The 20,631-nt window shown below is 52.8% G+C and overlaps 2 protein-coding genes and 1 long non-coding RNA gene across 4 annotated transcripts; 1 reads left to right on the top strand and 2 right to left on the bottom strand.

Annotated features, from left to right (window-relative positions):
* Window positions 1-173: 173 nt before the first annotated feature.
* SIK1 (salt inducible kinase 1) lies at window positions 174-8,340 on the top strand. Its single transcript, XM_040422746.1, has 14 exons — window positions 174-277; window positions 1,328-1,472; window positions 1,549-1,665; window positions 2,007-2,070; window positions 2,155-2,316; window positions 2,537-2,661; window positions 2,768-2,891; window positions 3,623-3,825; window positions 3,909-4,025; window positions 4,110-4,199; window positions 7,070-7,184; window positions 7,266-7,472; window positions 7,552-7,702; window positions 7,779-8,340. Exons 2-14 carry the CDS (start codon window positions 1,329-1,331, stop codon window positions 7,927-7,929), a joined length of 1,770 nt encoding a protein of 589 aa, XP_040278680.1. The 5' UTR covers window positions 174-277; window position 1,328; the 3' UTR covers window positions 7,930-8,340.
* A 20-nt stretch (window positions 8,341-8,360) lies between these two features.
* Window positions 8,361-9,220, bottom strand: LOC120994292. 2 transcript variants are annotated; one of them, XR_005777383.1, is made up of 4 exons: window positions 9,046-9,220; window positions 8,656-9,012; window positions 8,578-8,622; window positions 8,361-8,544 (listed from the first exon to the last, which is right to left on the bottom strand). It is a non-coding gene; the product is annotated as an uncharacterized LOC120994292 (long non-coding RNA). The 2 variants fall into 2 exon arrangements; XR_005777382.1 differs by having other exon boundaries at window positions 8,656-9,220.
* Window positions 9,221-10,532: 1,312 nt separating this feature from the next.
* CRYAA (crystallin alpha A) lies at window positions 10,533-17,426 on the bottom strand. The gene is made up of 3 exons (XM_040421724.1): window positions 17,238-17,426; window positions 16,674-16,796; window positions 10,533-10,815 (listed from the first exon to the last, which is right to left on the bottom strand). Exons 1-3 carry the CDS (start codon window positions 17,424-17,426, stop codon window positions 10,606-10,608), a joined length of 522 nt encoding a protein of 173 aa, XP_040277658.1. The 3' UTR covers window positions 10,533-10,605.
* Between the last annotated feature and the right edge of the window lie 3,205 nt (window positions 17,427-20,631).

Genomic DNA, 20,631 nt, shown 5'->3' with positions numbered 1-20,631 from the left:
ACTGCGCAGACGCATTTAGAGCAAACTGAGACCTGACGATTATGGCACCAGCTGTTCTCTAACGTCATCTCTTGGTAACCATAGTAACGGAGACATCAATGCGCGCGTCAGAATTCCCGGTCACCAAGCAACGGGGCGGACTTCTACTTGTTTTGACGTAAGTGTGACGTCAATGAGGCGGAGTTATGGAACAGAGTCTCAGGAGCACGTGATGAACGGAGAGAGAAGTGAAGGAACCGGCAGAGGAATCCCGGAGACCGGGAGCTGAGGGCGGCAGGTGAGCGGCTGGCAACCGGACCGGGGACACCCCAATCTGCCCGACACCCGAATCTCGACACTCAGACCTGGGACACCCGAATCTGCCTGACACCCGGACCGGGGACACCCGAATCTCCCTGACACCCGGACCGGGGACACCCCAATCTCCCTGACACCCGGACCGGGGACACCCGAATCTCCCTGACACCCGGACCGGGGACACCCCAATCTCCCTGACACCCGGACCGGGGACACCCCAATCTCCCTGACACCCGGACCGGGGACACCCCAATCTCCTGACACCTGGGACACCCCAATCTCCCTGACACCCAGACCGGGGACACCCCAATCTCCCTGACACCCGAATCTGCCCGACACCCGGACCGGGGACACCCCAATCTCCCTGACACCGTCGGACCTGGGACACCCCAATATCCCTGACACCCAGACCGGGGACACCCCAATCTCCCTGACACCTGGACCTGGGACACCCCAATCTCCCTGACACCCAGACCGGGGACACCCCAATCTCCCTGACACCCGAATCTCCCTGACACCGTCGGACCTGGGACACCCCAATATCCCTGACACCCGGACCGGGGACACCCCAATCTCCCTGACACCCGGACCGGGGACACCCCAATCTCCCTGACACCCGGACCGGGGATACCCCAATCTCCTGACACCTGGGACACCCCAATCTCCCTGACACCCAGACCGGGGACACCCCAATCTCCCTGACACCCGAATCTCCCTGACACCGTCGGACCTGGGACACCCCAATATCCCTGACACCCGGACCGGGGACACCCCAATCTCCCTGACACCCGGACCGGGGACACCCCAATCTCCCTGACACCCGGACCGGGGATACCCCAATCTCCTGACACCTGGGACACCCCAATCTCCCTGACACCCAGACCGGGGACACCCCAATCTCCCTGACACCCGAATCTGCCCGACACCCGGACCGGGGACACCCGAATCTCCCCGACACCCGGACGGTCCACACATGCTCTGTATCCCCTCCCCCACATTGTGTGACCCCGGACTCTCCGCTCTCTGGCAGGATGGTGATTCTCAGGGACGGCTGTGGTACGGGTGTCGCCCCCCGCAGGCCGCTCCGGGTCGGATTTTATGACATCGAAGGGACACTCGGCAAGGGAAACTTTGCGGTGGTGAAACTGGCGCGGCACCGAGTGACCAACACCCAGGTAACAGGGAGAATGGCGCTGCTGTGGGGGCGGAGCCTGTGGGTGGCGGCGGTCTCACTCCCCCTCCTCTTTATAGGTCGCCATTAAAATCATCGATAAAACACGACTGGACCGCGCCAATCTGGAGAAGATTTACCGGGAGGTCCAGATCATGAAGCGCCTGCGCCACCCCCACATCATCCGCCTCTACCAGGTGAGACCCCTGTACCCATACCGCCCCTCAGGCGGGCCCTGGCCCCTGTGCCCCTCAGGCGGGCCCTGGCCCCTGTGCCCCTCAGGCGGGCCCTGGCCCCTGTGCCCCTCAGGCGGGCCCTGGCCCCTGTGCCCCTCAGGCGGGCCCTGGCCCCTGTGCCCCTCAGGCGGGCCCTGGCCCCTGTGCCCCTCAGGCGGGCCCTGGCCCCTGTGCCCCTCAGGCGGGCCCTGGCCCCTGTGCCCCTCAGGCGGGCCCTCGCCCCTGTGCCCCTCAGGCGGGCCCTCGCCCCTGTGCCCCCCACGCGGCCCTCGCCCGCCATTATTCTTCCTCTCTTGTTGCAGGTGATGGAGACCAAAGACATGATCTATCTGGTGACGGAGTACGCCCAGAGCGGGGAGTTATTTGGTGAGTGAGGACTTGTCGTGGCCGGTGGAGTAGACCTCATGCCCGATGGCTGCTCACCCTGTGCTCGCCCCCTGTGTCCTGCAGATTACCTGACCGCGCGAGGACGCCTGTCCGAGGAAGAAGCCCGTGCCAAGTTCCTGCAGATCCTGTGCGCCGTGGAATACTGTCACTCCCAGAACATCGTCCACCGCGACCTGAAGACTGAAAACCTGCTGCTGGGGGACAACATGGAGGTCAAACTGGCTGGTGAGTGACTGCCCAGAGAGATGGGGGTGAGGGTGGTCAGTGGGTGGACACAGGCCCAGGGATGGGCAAGTTGTGTGGGACGGTGCAGTCAGCGGGTGGGCACAGGACGTGGGCATTTACATTCAGGGGGATGGTCATAGTGGATGGGACGGGGTGGTCCATGGGTGGACACAGGGACGGGCAGGGCTGGCGGTAACCGTCTGTTACTATTTCTCTGCAGATTTTGGCTTTGGTAACTTCTACATGGAAGGTCGACCCCTGAACACCTGGTGCGGGAGCCCCCCGTATGCTGCGCCGGAGGTGTTCCAGGGAAAGGAGTATGAGGGCCCCCTACTGGATATCTGGGTGAGGACACGCATGTAGCAGGACCCTGTGTGCCGTCTTGCGTGGGTGTTGCGGGCCGCGGGTTCCTGTCGCTGCTCGCTCATGTGCGGTCCCTTCTTCTCTGCAGAGTTTGGGGGTCGTCCTGTATGTTTTGCTTTGTGGGTCATTTCCCTTCGATGGACCAAACCTGCCGATCCTGCGTCAGCGGGTCCTGGACGGGCGCTTCAGAATCCCGTACTACATGTCCCAAGGTGAGGCGCCCCCTGTGGACGCAGGAGGGAGTACATGAATAGCTTCCATGTTTTCCTGACCCCCGCTCTCCTCCTCTGTGTTTTTCCTGACCCTGTGTTTTTTCTGCCCCCCGATCTCCTCCTCCTCCTCCTCCTCTGTTTTTCCTGACCCCCGATCTCCTCCTGTGTTTTTCCTGCCCCCCAATCTCCTCCTCCTCCTCCTCCTCCTCCTCCTCCTCCTGTGTTTTTTCTGCCCCCCGATCTCCCCCTCCTCCTCCTGTGTTTTTCCTGACCCCCGATCTCCTCCTGTGTTTTTCCTGCCCCCATCTCCTCCTCCTCCTCCTCCTCCTCCTGTGTTTTTCCTGCCGCCTCCTCCTCCTCCTGTGTTTTTTCTGACCCCCGATCTCCTCCTGTGTTTTTCCTGCCCCCCGATCTCCTCCTCCTCCTCCTCCTCCTCCTCCTCCTCCTCCTGTGTTTTTCCTGCCTCCTCCTCCTGTGTTTTTCCTGCCCCCCGATCTTCTCCTCCTCCTCCTCCTCCTCCTCCTGTGTTTTTCCTGCCCCCCGATCTTCTCCTCCTCCTCCTCCTCCTCCTGTGTTTTTCCTGCCCCCCGATCTTCTCCTCCTCCTCCTCCTCCTGTGTTTTTTCTGCCCCCCGATCTCCTCCTCCTCCTCCTCCTCCTCCTCCTCCTCCTCCTCCTCCTGTGTTTTTCCTGCCCCCCAATCTCCTCCTCACGCCTGTGCTGTGCCCTCAGACTGCGAGTCTCTGCTGCGCCGGATGCTGGTGGTGGACCCAGGGAAGAGGCTGAGCATTGCACAGATCAGACAGCACCGGTGGTTCCAGGGTGTGGCCCCCCAGCAACCGCTCCTGCACAGTGATTTCCTGGCCCCCCAGCTCAGTGTACAAGTCCTGGCCATCATGCAGAATCTGGGCATTGACAGAGAGCGCACCCTGCAGGTGAGTAGTGGCACAGCCTGTCCTGCAGGGCTCCTCGAAGCAGCTCCGTGTCTGGGGGTGACTCTGCTTCTCTCGGTTCTCAGGCTCTACAGAACGACACGTATGATCATTACGCCGCCATCTACTACCTCCTGGTGGAGCGGCTGCAGGAGTCACGCTTTGGGCAGCTCCCGGAAGCCAGAGCTTCAGACTGTGTGAAGGTGAGGGCTGTGGGGAGGGGGAGGGTATGAGGGGCCACATGCCCCCTGGTGGCAGCACTGACTCAGGATCTCCTCTTCCCACAGGCTCCTCTTTCCTCCGCTGTTTCTCCTCTCCTGTGTCAGCCGCAGGCAGCAGTGGCCGATTATGATTGTGAGCTCAGCGGCCCACTGCAGGTAAGAAGAAAGCCACACATGCACTGGCGCACACTCAGACGTGTGTGTATAGATATGTACTGGCACACACTCAGACGTATATATATGTACTGGCACACACTCTAATACACTTGCACTGGCACACACTCTAATACACTTGCACTGGCACACACTCTAATACACATGCACTGGCACACACTCTAATACACATGCACTGGCACACACTCTTATACACATGCACTGGCACACACTCTAATACACTTGCACTGGCACACACTCTAATACACTTGCACTGGCACACACTCTTATACACATGCACTGGCACACACTCTTATACACATGCACTGGCACACACTCTAATACACTTGCACTGGCACACACTCTTATACACTTGCACTGGCACACACTCTAATACACTTGCACTGGCACACACTCTAATACACTTGCACTGGCACACACTCTAATACACTTGCACTGGCACACACTCTAATACACTTGCACTGGCACACACTCTTATACACTTGCACTGGCACACACTCTAATACACTTGCACTGGCACACACTCTAATACACTTGCACTGGCACACACTCTTATACACATGCACTGGCACACACTCTAATACACTTGCACTGGCACACACTCTAATACACTTGCACTGGCACACACTCTAATACACTTGCACTGGCACACACTCTAATACACTTGCACTGGCACACACTCTAATACACTTGCACTGGCACACACTCTAATACACTTGCACTGGCACACACTCTAATACACTTGCACTGGCACACACTCTAATACACTTGCACTGGCACACACTCTAATACACTTGCACTGGCACACACTCTAATACACATGCACTGGCACACACTCTTATACACATGCACTGGCACACACTCTTATACACTTGCACTGGCACACACTCTAATACACTTGCACTGGCACACACTCTAATACACTTGCACTGGCACACACTCTTATACACTTGCACTGGCACACACTCTAATACACTTGCACTGGCACACACTCTTATACACATGCACTGGCACACACTCTAATACACTTGCACTGGCACACACTCTAATACACTTGCACTGGCACACACTCTAATACACTTGCACTGGCACACACTCTAATACACTTGCACTGGCACACACTCTAATACACTTGCACTGGCACACACTCTAATATACATGCACTGGCACACACTCTAATACACTTGCACTGGCACACACTCTAATACACTTGCACTGGCACACACTCTTATACACTTGCACTGGCACACACTCTAATACACTTGCACTGGCACACACTCTAATACACTTGCACTGGCACACACTCTAATACACTTGCACTGGCACACACTCTAATACACTTGCACTGGCACACACTCTTATACACTTGCACTGGCACACACTCTTATACACTTGCACTGGCACACACTCTTATACACTTGCACTGGCACACACTCTTATACACATGCACTGGCACACACTCTAATACACTTGCACTGGCACACACTCTTATACACTTGCACTGGCACACACTCTTATACACATGCACTGGCACACACTCTAATACACTTGCACTGGCACACACTCTTATACACTTGCACTGGCACACACTCTTATACACTTGCACTGGCACACACTCTTATACACTTGCACTGGCACACACTCTTATACACATGCACTGGCACACACTCTTATACACATGCACTGGCACACACTCTTATACACATGCGCCGCCCCTGCCATTTAACCCCTCAGGTGCCGCGATCAAGGCAGATCGCAGCACCTGTGAAGTGATGCGGCTCCATCTTCCTTCCGATTGGAGCCCCCACAGTGAAATCGCGGGGCTCCGATCGGTTGCCATGGCAGCCTGGACGCTACTGAAGCGATCGAGACCTGCCATGGCTTTCTCCATACGAGGCACAACGTAGAATGGAGAGTGTAAGAATCGTATTCACCGGAATAGATCTCTGTTATGGTCAATAGGAGAGGGCATCAAAAGGTCCCATGTACGAGGCCCCTACGGGGGATACATGTAAAAAAAAAAAAAGTTGAATAAAGTAAAAAAACACCAATATGTTAAAAGTTTGAATCATCCCGCTTTCCCAATTTTACATATAAAAAAACACATATTGGGTATCGCCGCGTCCGAAAATGTCTGAACTATTAAAATATATTTTTTTAAATTCTCATGCGGTGAACGCAGTAACAGAAAAAAAATGTAAAACACGTGATTTTAATTTTTTTTTGTCACTTCGTCCTCCAAAAAAAAGGAATAACGTTGTATATACTACGAAAATGGCGTCAATGAAAACGACAGAAAACAAGCCCTTATACAGCTCTGCGGACCGCAATATAAAACGGTCCTGGCTATCAGAATATAGCGATGCAAAGATAATGTCGATTTTTCTTAAGGTTTTATTTATATATATATTTTTATTATTTATTATATCTTTTTTTTTAAAGTAGTAAAACAAAAACCTGTTTGCGTTTGGCATCGCCGCAGTCGTAGTGAGCCGCAGAATAAGAACGTCAGGTCATTTTTAGTGCATAGTGAACGCTGTGATGTCAAAACCCCACATTCGCCGCACAAATAATTTTTTTCCTTTTTTCTAATGCAAGACACGGTAAATTAAATGGTGGCGTTAAAAAATGCATCTTGTCCCGCAAAAAACAAGCCCTCATCTAGTTATGTGAACGGAAAAATAAAAAAGTTATGGCTTTTGGAACGAGGAGGCCTGGTCTTGAAGGGGTTAAGCAGATAAATCCGTGAATCCGTGCCCACGCGTGTACATACTGGTATCGATGCGTCGCACACTTCCACGGACCCTGTGGTCGGCGCGCAGAGACCTGACTCTTCTGCTCTTGTCTGGCAGTCTCTGCTGTATCTGGGGGAGCCGTCTCTTCTTGGGGCCCCGGTTTCGGCCCCTCGCCCTCCGCAGCTGTGTGAGCAGACCCTGAAGAGCAGAGATCCGCGGCCGGCAGCACCAGGTAGGTGGCAGCTGCTGGATTCCTCTGTGCTGCTTGTGGTCTGGCCGCGCTGTGCGCTGACTGACGTCTCCTCCTCCGCAGATATTCTGGTTTCCTCTGCGTCGTCTTCCCCGTGTCACAGTCTGGAGAACTGTCTGCGGCCGCCCTGTGACCCGCGCTCCGCAGCGCCCCTCAGCGCCCAGTCAGCGACTCCTGTCCTACAGCATCAGGAAGCCCCCTCCCCCAACTGTCTGCTGCCTGTCACCTTCCAGGAGGGGCGCCGAGCATCCGACACCTTCCTGACACAAGGTGAGTGCAGACGTACACGTATGACCTATGTATGATCCGTCTCTACATGTGTCCATTAACCCTTCGTACGTGTGTCCAGGAGCCAGTGCACTTCGTCAGCTCCGGAGGTCTGTTCGAGTTCGCGGTCTCCTGTGTCTCAGTAAGCTTCGTCATCGAGGGGTCTTGGCCCGAGGAGGGGGGCGCTCTGGAGCCTCCCCAGGGTTCCTGCTGGATGTCCTGCAGCAGCAGAGGTAAGTGGTCACCGCTGAAGACGGTTCCCAGCAGCCACGAGGCGGGAGTCTCATGGTTGTGTCTCTCTTCCCGCAGGCTGCTCCAGATCTCCCTCGGCCCTCCCACCGCCCCGTCTTCTCCGCTGCCCCCCGAGACCTCTGCAGATTGCTACTTGGAGCCCAAGATTCTTAAAGAAGCTCCTGTGTGGCCCATGACTGTGGACTGTGGGTGCCCCACTGTGCAGTGAATGATGGGGAGTGTAGTAGGCATCTTAGACTTTACCTCGTACCTGCTCCTGGGCGGAGGGCCTTGCAATATATCACATGCACAAAGGGGGCCGCTCTGTCCCTGGAGGGGTCCGCACAGCACTGACCAGGACCAAGCAATAATCACAAGCACAGAACAAACCGGCAACTTGTCTCCTCCTTAGTGTCTGTATTTACTGTATGTAGCAAGGGCTGGCCGCCACGACACCGCCATGTGCGCTGGAATTATGACGTGGACCGCTGGCCGCCACAACACCGCCATGTGCGCTGGAAATATGATGTGTAAACTGCTGGCCGACAGCGCGATGTGCCCTGGAAGTATGACGTGTGGACCGCTGGCCGCCACAACAGCATGATGTGCGCTGGAAGTATGTCGTGGACTGCTGGCCGCCATGACACGGCAATGGAAGTATGGCCGCCGTTGCACAGTGATGTGTGCTGGAACTGTATGTGGATCTTAGAACGCTGCTAATTCATCAGATGAAACTTCATGCTCCCAAACCTCCTCAACGGCGTCACACTGTAACCTGTCCCCTTTCCCTACCCTAGAGGCCCGTGGCTGCCTCTCCTCCATTGTCCTCTCCACCGTACCTGACCTCTGTGGCTGCCTCTCCTCCACCGTACTTGACCTCCGTGGCTGCCTCTCCTCCTTTGTCTCCTCCACCGTACCTGACCTCTGTGGCTGCCTCTCCTCCACCGTACCTGACCTCCGTGGCTGCCTCTCCTCCTTTGTCTCCTCCACTGTACCTGACCTCCGTGGCTGCCTCTCCTCCACTGTACCTGACCTCCGTGGCTGCCTCTCCTCCTTTGTCCCCTCCACTGTACCTGACCTCCGTGGCTGCCTCTCCTCCACCGTACCTGACCTCCGTGGCTGCCTCTCCTCCTTTGTCCCCTCCACTGTACCTGACCTCCGTGGCTGCCTCTCCTCCACTGTACCTGACCTCCGTGGCTGCCTCTCCTCCTTTGTCCCCTCCACTGTACCTGACCTCCGTGGCTGCCTCTCCTCCATCGTACCTGACCTCCGTGGCTGCCTCTCCTCCTTTGTCCCCTCCACTGTACCTGACCTCCGTGGCTGCCTCTCCTCCACCGTACCTGACCTCCGTGGCTGCCTCTCCTCCTTTGTCCCCTCCACTGTACCTGACCTCCGTGGCTGCCTCTCCTCCTCTGAGGGGATATGTGTTGAGTATTTTCCTGCGTGGTTGCAGGACTGAAGGACACTAACGGGTCAAAGACTCATTTCTACTGCGAAAAGAAACTAAATAAATTATTTTTCATACATGATGGGAGTGATTGCTGTATTGTGCCCCCTACAAAAAAATAATCCACAAAATTGCTATGAAGGTTTTGTAGCTAAGGAGCGGGCCCCTAGGATCCATGAGCCTTTGTGCTTCCTGTGCTGAGGACTTGTCTGGGCTCCAGAGCTTCCTCAGTAGAAAGTGCGAAGTTCTGAACTGTTCTCAAACACTTTGGGGTAGATTTATCATAGCTGGTGGCCTCATGTACAATTGCTCCCCAGTCCAGCATATGCCCCATGCACATGAATGGGGCCGCAGAAGATGCAGACAGCACACCATGTATGGTCTGCAGGCCACAAAAAAATAGAATGTCCTATTCTTGACCGTTTTGCGAACAAGAATTGTCACTTCTAACAGAGCAGCAAGTTCTGATCTGCAACGCACACGGCCAGTATCCGTGTAACGCGGACCGCAGAAACCACGATGGCTGTGTGCAGGAGGCCTTGTAGAGATATCAGGGTCTTAGGGGTGAGCTCAAATGTGAGCCGAAATAATAAACGCCAACAGTGGTCGGTCAACGCTTGGCCATGAGTGAATCTGTTCTCAATCACCAGAAGGGAGAAGTCTCTTACAGTGTGAATGTAAGTGTCGCCATGATGAAACCCTACAGCTCGAAGCTTATTGCCTCTGACATCTGCCGGTGGGAAAGAGTTGGAGGTCGCCATACACATTAGAGGCCAAAACTGCTGATTTCAGTCGACCATCTACTGTGTATGGAGGCCATCCAGCTCTGTCCTGATGCCAGATGTCTGTATGGCCCCTTTCATACAGGGCACCTCTCCTGCCCAATCCCATACAACCAGTCGGCACAACGTCACTGCCCCGGTTTCCACCTTTTATGTGGACTTTATTGCCGAGAGTGGGTGGCTCTCAATGAACATCCCACGTTATGAGGGGCTCAGGAACTCTCAGACCCAGTGCAAATTCTGTACCAAGGCTTCCCAGCTGCTTGCCAGGCATGGGACCTCAGCCCTCCTGTGAGTAAAAGACGAGGCAGGGGCCGGGGGCCCGCTGTCCCTATACTACCAAGCAGGTTTGGTTATGGAAGGAGGTGTCGGGATCAATAGTCTCCCTCATATAAACCCAGCTCCTCTGGTAACGGTCCATTCCTGGAACCTTCTCACCGGTGATGGATCCCTTCACTCTTATTGTAAAGACCCCATCCTGTATAGGTGATAGTGCAGCTACTATGGGACTATATAGAGTGTGGCCCCTGCGTAGTTTGGCCCCTCCATAGCTCCATCACGCCTCCAGACAGACAGACACAGCGCTGATATCAGGTTATCTTTATTGCTGGTTTGGCCCTCTGTCTGTACATCGGGGTAGACTGTAGGGTGGGGTGTACAGAAGGAGAAGGCTGGTTTAGGAGGAGGGAGCGGAGGTGGGCTTCTCATCACGGGATACAGGGATAGGTCTCTCGCTGTGGCTTGAATCCAGATTGGAATGCAGTTTGGGACCGGAGAAGGTCAGGACGCCGTCGGCAGAGAGGGAGCAGCTGACTGAGGACTGGTCCAAGCTTGGTGGAAGGCGATAGCGGCGGTGGAACTCCCGGGAGATGTATCCGTGATCGTCCTGAACACAAACAGCATGTATTCACTATTTGTACACGCCACCATCTCTGTGCCACACGTGTCAACAACCTGAGCTCCACAAAAGGCCTGAACGTCAATACCTTGTGTGGCATTACTGTAATACAAGACCAATCCGAATTGCATCTGACCTGTGATCACATGTATGTTACATGCCTCTACCTCCGTCAACTGGATCACTAGCGTCATCTGCTCGAACACCTGCAGTCTCCCTGGTGAGCAGAGTCTAAAGGAGGCACTACAGAGTATGAGGCATACAGCCTGCGGGGGGCGCTGTGATGGCTCCTGCCTCGTATTACAGAGTATGACGCATACAGCCTGCGGGGGGCGATGTGATGGCTCCTGCCTTGTATTACAGAGTATGAGGCATACAGCCTGCGGGGGGCGCTGTGATGGCTCCTGCCTCGTATTACAGAGTATGACGCATACAGCCTGCGGGGGGCGATGTGATGGCTCCTGCCTTGTATTACAGAGTATGAGGCATACAGCCTGCGGGGGGCGCTGCGATGGCTCCAGCCTTGTATTACAGAGTTTAAAGCATACAGCCTGCGGGGGGCGCTGTGATGGCTCCTGCCTTGTATTACAGAGTATGACACATACAGCCTGCGGGGGGCGCTGCGATGGCTCCTGCCTCGTATTACAGAGTATGACACATACAGCCTGCGGGTGGCGCTGCGATGGCTCCTGCCTTGTATTACAGAGTATGACGCATACAGCCTGCGGGGGGGCGCTGCGATGGCTCCTGCCTTGTATTACAGAGTATGACGCATACAGCCTGCGGGGGGGCGCTGCGATGGCTCCTGCCTTGTATTACAGAGTATGACGCATACAGCCTGCGGGGGGCGATGTGATGGCTCCTGCCTTGTATTACAGAGTATGAGGCATACAGCCTGCGGGGGGCGCTGCGATGGCTCCAGCCTTGTATTACAGAGTATGACGCATACAGCCTGCGGGGGGCGCTGTGATGGCTCCTGCCTCGTATTACAGAGTATGACACATACAGCCTGCGGGGGGCGCTGTGATGGCTCCTGCCTTGTATTACAGAGTATGACACATACAGCCTGCGGGGGGCGCTGCGATGGCTCCTGCCTCGTATTACAGAGTATGACACATACAGCCTGCGGGTGGCGCTGCGATGGCTCCTGCCTTGTATTACAAAGTATGACACATACAGCCTGCGGGGGGCGCTGCGGTGGCTCCTGCCTTGTATTACAGAGTATGACGCATACAGCCTGCGGGGGGGCGCTGCAATGGCTCCTGCCTTGTATTACAGAGTATGACACATACAGCCTGCGGGGGGCGCTGCGATGGCTCCAGCCTTGTATTACAGAGTATGACGCATACAGCCTGCGGGGGGCGCTGTGATGGCTCCTGCCTCGTATTACAGAGTATGACACATACAGCCTGCGGGGGGCGCTGTGATGGCTCCTGCCTCGTATTACAGAGTATGACACATACAGCCTGCGGGGGGCGCTGTGATGGCTCCTGCCTCGTATTACAGAGTATGACACATACAGCCTGCGGGGGGCGCTGCGATGGCTCCTGCCTCGTATTACAGAGTATGACGCATACAGCCTGCGGGGGGCGCTGTGATGGCTCCTGCCTTGTATTACAGAGTATGACACATACAGCCTGCGGGGGGCGCTGTGATGGCTCCTGCCTTGTATTACAGAGTATGACACATACAGCCTGCGGGGGGCGCTGTGATGGCTCCTGCCTTGTATTACAGAGTATGACACATACAGCCTGCGGGGGGCGCTGTGATGGCTCCTGCCTTGTATTACAGAGTATGAAGCATACAGCCTGTGGGGGGCGCTGCGATGGCTCCTGCCTTGTATTACAGAGTATGACACATACAGCCTGCGGGGGGCGCTGCGATGGCTCCTGCCTCGTATTACAGAGTATGACACATACAGCCTGCGGGGGGCGCTGTGATGGCTCCTGCCTTGTATTACAGAGTATGAAGCATACAGCCTGTGGGGGGCGCTGCGATGGCTCCTGCCTTGTATTACAGAGTATGAAGCATACAGCCTGCGGGGGGCGCTGTGATGGCTCCTGCCTTGTATTACAGAGGATTACGCAAACAGCCTGCGGGAGGCGCTGTGATGGCTCCTGCCTTGTATTACAGAGTATGACGCATACAGCCTGCGGGGGGCGCTGTGATGGCTCCTGCCTTGTATTACAGAGTATGACACTTACAGCCTGCGGGGGGTGCTGCGATGGCTCCTGCCTCGTATTACAGAGTATGACACATACAGCCTGCGGGTGGCGCTGTGATGGCTCCTGCCTCGTATTACAGAGTATGACACATACAGCCTGCGGGGGGCGCTGTGATGGCTCCTGCCTCGTATTACAGAGTATGACACATACAGCCTGCGGGGGGCGCTGCGATGGCTCCTGCCTCGTATTACAGAGTATGACGCATACAGCCTGCGGGGGGCGCTGTGATGGCTCCTGCCTTGTATTACAGAGTATGACACATACAGCCTGCGGGGGGCGCTGTGATGGCTCCTGCCTTGTATTACAGAGTATGACACATACAGCCTGCGGGGGGCGCTGTGATGGCTCCTGCCTTGTATTACAGAGTATGACACATACAGCCTGCGGGGGGCGCTGTGATGGCTCCTGCCTTGTATTACAGAGTATGAAGCATACAGCCTGTGGGGGGCGCTGCGATGGCTCCTGCCTTGTATTACAGAGTATGACACATACAGCCTGCGGGGGGCGCTGCGATGGCTCCTGCCTCGTATTACAGAGTATGACACATACAGCCTGCGGGGGGCGCTGTGATGGCTCCTGCCTTGTATTACAGAGTATGAAGCATACAGCCTGTGGGGGGCGCTGCGATGGCTCCTGCCTTGTATTACAGAGTATGAAGCATACAGCCTGCGGGGGGCGCTGTGATGGCTCCTGCCTTGTATTACAGAGGATTACGCAAACAGCCTGCGGGAGGCGCTGTGATGGCTCCTGGCTTGTATTACAGAGTATGACACATACAGCCTGCGGGGGGCGCTGTGATGGCTCCTGCCTTGTATTACAGAGTATGACACATACAGCCTGCGGGGGGCGCTGTGATGGCTCCTGCCTTGTATTACAGAGTATGAGGCACACAGCCTGCGGGGGGCGCTGTGATGGCTCCTGCCTTGTATTACAGAGTATGACACATACAGCCTGCGGGGGGCGCTGTGATGGCTCCTGCCTTGTATTACAGAGTATGACACATACAGCCTGCGGGGGGCGCTGTGATGGCTCCTGCCTTGTATTACAGAGTATGACGCATACAGCCTGCAGAGGGCGCTGTGATGGCTCCTGCCTTGTATTACAGAGTATGACACATACAGCCTGCGGGGGGCGCTGTGATGGCTCCTGCCTTGTATTACAGAGTATGACACATACAGCCTGCGGGGGGCGCTGTGATGGCTCCTGCCTTGTATTACAGAGTATGAGGCATACAGCCTGCGGGGGGCGCTGTGATGGCTCCTGCCTTGTATTACAGAGTATGACACATACAGCCTGCGGGGGGCGCTGTGATGGCTCCTGCCTTGTATTACAGAGTATGACGCATACAGCCTGTGGGGGGCGCTGCGATGGCTCCTGCCTTGTATTACAGAGTATGAGGCATACAGCCTGCGGGGGGCGCTGTGATGGCTCCTGCCTTGTATTACAGAGTATGACACATACAGCCTGCGGGGGGCGCTGTGATGGCTCCTGCCTTGTATTAAAGAGTATGAGACATACAGCCTGCGGGGGGCGCTGTGATGGCTCCTGCCTTGTATTACAGAGTATGAGGCATACAGCCTGCGGGGGGGGGGGGGGGGGTGCGGGGGGCGCTGTGATGGCTCCTGCCTTGTATTACAGAGTATGACACATACAGCCTGCGGGGGGCGCTGTGATGGCTCCTGCCTTGTATTACAGAGCATGACGCATACAGCCTGCGGGGGGCGCTGTGATGGCTCCTGGCTTGTATTACAGAGTATGACACATACAGCCTGCGGGGGGCGCTGTGATGGCTCCTGCCTTGTATTACAGAGTATGACACATACAGCCTGCGGGGGGCGCTGCGATGGCTCCTGCCTTGTATTACAGAGTATGAGGCATACAGCCTGCGGGGGGGCGCTATGATGGCTCCTGCCTTGTATTACAGAGTCTGACGCATACAGCCTGCGGGGGGTGCTGCGATGGCTCCTGCCTTGTATTACAGAGTATGAGGCATACAGCCTGCGGGGGGCGCTGTGATGGCTCCTGCCTTGTATTACAGAGTTTAAAGCATACAGCCTGCGGGGGGCGCTGTGATGGCTCCTGCCTTGTATTACAGAGTATGACACATACAGCCTGCGGGGGGCGCTGTGATGGCTCCTGCCTTGTATTACAAAGTATGAAGCATACAGCCTGCGGGGGGCGCTGTGATGGCTCCAACCTTTTGTTGATCACAGCATGGGGACAAGCGATAACGATCATTCCTTCCCAAACTGTGGAGGCGATCACTGCATGTAATAACAGCGGTCTCCTCTGCTAGCTTAGCAAGCTATTGCCGGTGTAACGTTACATTACCCTACTTCGTGAGATTTCCCTACCTCCTAACTTCCGGTCACACCGCTGATGACGTGAGGAAGCGTTCCTGAGTTTTGACAATCTGCGCATGCGCAAAAGGACAGTTTAGGGAAAATGCGGGTTCAGCTGCACATCGGGACACTGCGCATGCATCGGGGAGCCTCAGTAGGGAAATATTACGGCCCAGTGCGCAAGCGCGGCTAACTCCAGAACATCAATCCGATCTCCGCGCCTGCGCTGTGTGGGGGTAGGGAGATCTCATGGCCATATTTTCTGTGAAATAAATATATATATAAAACTCAGGAACGCTTCCTCACGTCATTAGCTGTACGACCGGAAGTTAGGAGGTAGGGAAATCTCACGAAGTAGGGTAATGTAACGTTACACCGGGAAGGAACGCTTCCCTCCCGACAATCGCTTGCTGATCTGCCTAATACAGGCTTTACATACACTGCAGACACATCAATCATCTATCCCTCCACCCATCAGAGAATCTAACCTGTGGACACATCAGTCATCTATCCCTCCATCCATCCATCAGAGGATCTACCCTGTGGACACATCAGTCATCTATCCCTCCACCCATCAGAGGATCTACCCTGTGGACACATCAGTCATCTATCCATCCATCAGAGGATCTACCCTGTGGACACATCAGTCATCTATCCCTCCACCCATCAGAGGATCTACCCTGTGGACACATCAGTCATCTATCCCTACACCCATCAGAGGATCTACCCTATAGACACATCAGTAATCTATCACTCCACCCATCAGAGGATCTACCCTGTGGACACATCAGTCATCTATCCCTCCACCCATCAGAGGATCTACCCTGTGGACACATCAGTCATCTATCCCTCCACCCATCAGAGGATCTACCCTGTGGACACATCAGTCATCTATCCATCCATCAGAGGATCTACCCTGTGGACACATCAGTCATCTATCCCTCCACCCATCAGAGGATCTACCCTATAGACACATCAGTCATCTATCCCTCCACCCATCAGAGGATCTACCCTGTGGACACATCAGTAATCTATCACTCCACCCATCAGAGGATCTACCCTGTGGACACATCAGTCATCCAACCATCCCTCCATCCATCAGAGGATCTACCCTGAGGACACATCAATCATCCATCCATCCCTTCACCCATCAGAGATTCTACCCTGTGGACACATCAATCATCCATCCCTTCACCCATAATCGGATCTACCCTGTGGACACATCAATCATCTATCCCTTCACCCATAATCGGATCTACCGCGTGGACACATCACCCACCTGTCTTTCACTGTGTTTTCCATGGATCTCCACAAAGTCATCCTGAAGTTTGACTGTCAGATCCTCAGGAGAAAAATGCTTCACGTCCAAGTTAATGATAAAACGGTCCCGGTCTGAGCGCACCTGAAATGAGAGACACAGAGCTCATCCATCTGGCCATCCGCCATTTTACCTGCAGCTGAAGCATGGACATCACTGATACCAGATGTAATGTATACCCAGCTAGAGTGAATCTTTTTAGCATGTGAGAAGATTTCCTGACATAGAATGATGGAACATTTCATGGAGCGGTTATAGAGTTATCGCTAATATCAGAAGGAAAAGGACAGATGACCAAAATGTCCAACCTCAGCTGGAGATAACTAAAATCCAAACAGGCAATAATTATAATAGAGAGGGAGTCAGGAGGCTTTCAGGGCATGCTGGGGTTTGGTATTGTAACAGAGCCCCATTTTGGAGACCACAGACCTAAAGGAACCTCCACACATAAGGGTTCTACTGGTGGAAGGATTTGTATATTTTAGTGACCACATATTGTACTGATTTGTGACTGGTCACCCTCACCTCAGAGATGCCAGAGTCCATATATCCCCTGAAGAAGCTCTGCCTGTAGTAAGGGCTGATGGTGGAGGAGAAGAAGGGGTACAGGTCATAATCAAACACCCCATCTCCAAAAACCTGGTCAAAGACACGGTTGGGATAGAAGGAACCCAGGGCGCGCTTGAACCAAGGGTGCTGAATAGTGATGTCCATGGTTGAGACGTGAAGCCAGACACAGACCTATGTGCCACAATGAGCAGCCAAACCCTTATATATCAGACGAAGTGAAGGGGATCACACTTTCACATGGGGAGGGATTACACAGAGCCCTCCAGAGAGACATGACTTCATCCACAACCAACCGTCAGCAAATTTCTCTGTCTGACCCGGGGCACAATGTCTGCCCAGCTGGTTTCTCCTGTGCCAGCAAAATCCCTAAATTACTCCATGGGGGTAACAATGGCAAAGTTACAGGGAGCTAAAAATATGAAAGAGATGGTTACTACTATCATAAAGTGAACTACAGGACAAGAAACAAGCTCAGATATTACATGATCATTAGGACCCAAACTCAGACCTCATAGATAAAGATACATCATGAAGAACCCAGAAAATATCTCACAGATACATCATGAGGAACCCAGATCAGATCTCATAGATATCATTAGGAGCTGAGATTAGATCTCATGCCGTAGATACAGATACATCATAAGGAACCTAGATCAGATCTCATAGATACAGATACATCATGAGGAACCCAGAAGAGATCTCACAGATACATTATGAGGAACCCAGATCAGATCTCATAGATATCATGAGGAGCCCAGATTGGATATCATAGATGCTGATACATCATGAGGAGCCCAGGTCAAATCTCATAGATACATATACAGCATGAGGTACCCAGATCAGATCTCATAGATACAGATACATCATGAGGAGTGCAGATCAGATCTAATAAATATAGTACAGATACAGCATGAGGAACCCAGATCAGATCTCAAAGATATCATGAGGAGCCCATATCAGATCTCATAGATACAGATACATCATGAGGAGCCCAGGTCAGATCTCATAGATATAGTACAGATACAGCATGAGGAACCCAGATCAGATCTCATAGATATCGTGAGGAGCCCAGATTAGATATCATAGATGATGATACATCATGAGGAGCCCAGATCATATCTCATAGATACAGATACATCATTAGGAGCCCAGGTCAAATCTCATAGATACATATACAGCATGAGGAACCCAGATCAGATCTCATAGATATCATGAGGAACTGAGATTAGATCTCATGCCGTAGATACAGATACATCATAAGGAACCTAGATTAGATCTCATAGATACAGATACATCATGAGGAACCCAGAAGAGATCTCACAGATACATTATGAGGAACCCAGATCAGATCTCATAGATATCATGAGGAGCCCAGATCAGATATCATAGATGCTGATACATCATGAGGAGCCCAGATCATATCTCATAGATACAGATACATCATGAGGAGCCCAGGTCAGATCTCATAGATACATATACAGCATGAGGAACCCAGATCAGATCTCATAGATACAGATACATCATGAGGAACCCAGAAGAGATCTCACAGATACATTATGAGGAACCCAGATCAGATCTCATAGATATCATGAGGAGCGCAGATCAGATATCATAGATGATGATACATCATGAGGAGCCCAGATCATATCTCATAGATACAGATACATCATGAGGAGCCCAGGTCAAATCTCATAGATACATATACAGCATGAGGAACCCAGATCAGATCTCATAGATATCATGAGGAACTGAGATTAGATCTCATGCCGTAGATACAGATACATCATAAGGAACCTAGATTAGATCTCATAGATACAGATACATCATGAGGAGCCCAGAATAGATCTCACAGATACATTATGAGGAACCCAGATCAGATCTCATAGATATCATGAGGAGCCCAGATCAGATATCATAGATGCTGATACATCATGAGGAGCCCAGATCAGATCTCATAGATACATATACAGCATGAGGAACCCAGATCAGATCTCATAGATACAGATACATCATGAGGAGCCCAGATCAGATCTAATAGATATAGTACAGATACAGCATGAGGAACCCAGATCAGATCTCATAGATATCATGAGGAGCCCAGATCAGATCTCATAGATACAGATACATCATGAGGAGCCCAGATCAGATCTCATAGATACAGATACATCATGAGGAGCCCAGATCAGATCTCATAGATACATATACAGCATGAGGAACCCAGATCAGATCTCATAGATATCATGAGGAGCCCAGATCAGATCTCATAGATACAGATACATCATGAGGAGCCCCGGTCAGATCTCATAGATACATATACAGCATGAAGAACCCAGATCAGATCTCATAGATACAGATACATCATGAGGAGTGCAGATCAGATCTAATAGATATAGTACAGATACAGCATGAGGAACCCAGATCAGATCTCATAGATATCATGAGGAGCCCAGATCAGATCTCATAGATACAGATACATCATGAGGAGCCCAGATCAGATCTCATAGATACATATACAGCATGAGGAAACCAGATCAGATCTCATAGATATCATGAGGAGCCCAGATCTCATAGATACAGATACATCATGAGGAGCCCAGATCAGATCTCATAGATACATATACAGCATGAGGAACCCAGATCAGATCTCATAGATATCATGAGGAGCCCAGGTCAGATATCATAGATACAGATACATCATGAGGAGCCCAGATCAGATCTCATAGATATCATGAGGAGCTGAGATTAGATCTCATAGATACAGATACATCATGAGGAGCCCAGAATAGATCTCATAGATACAGATACATCATGAGGAGCCCAGATCAGATCTCATAGATACATATACAGCATGAGGAACCCAGATCAGATCTCATAGATATCATGAGGAGCCCAGATCAGATCTCATAGATACAGATACATCATGAGGAGCCCAGATCAGATCTCATAGATACAGATACATCATGAGGAGCCCAGATCAGATCTCATAGATACATATACAGCATGAGGAACCCAGATCAGATCTCATAGATATCATGAGGAGCCCAGATCAGATCTCATAGATACAGATACATCATGAGGAGCCCCGGTCAGATCTCATAGATACATATACAGCATGAAGAACCCAGATCAGATCTCATAGATACAGATACATCATGAGGAGTGCAGATCAGATCTAATAGATATAGTACAGATACAGCATGAGGAACCCAGATCAGATCTCATAGATACAGATACATCATGAGGAGCCCAGATCAGATCTCATAGATACATATACAGCATGAGGAAACCAGATCAGATCTCATAGATATCATGAGGAGCCCAGATCTCATAGATACAGATACATCATGAG

Source organism: Bufo bufo, chromosome 3 (genome assembly GCF_905171765.1).
Source record: "Bufo bufo chromosome 3, aBufBuf1.1, whole genome shotgun sequence".
NCBI lineage: Eukaryota > Metazoa > Chordata > Amphibia > Anura > Bufonidae > Bufo > Bufo bufo.
The sequence above is the reverse complement of the archived record's forward strand: the minus strand, read 5'-3'. Positions and strand labels throughout refer to the sequence as shown.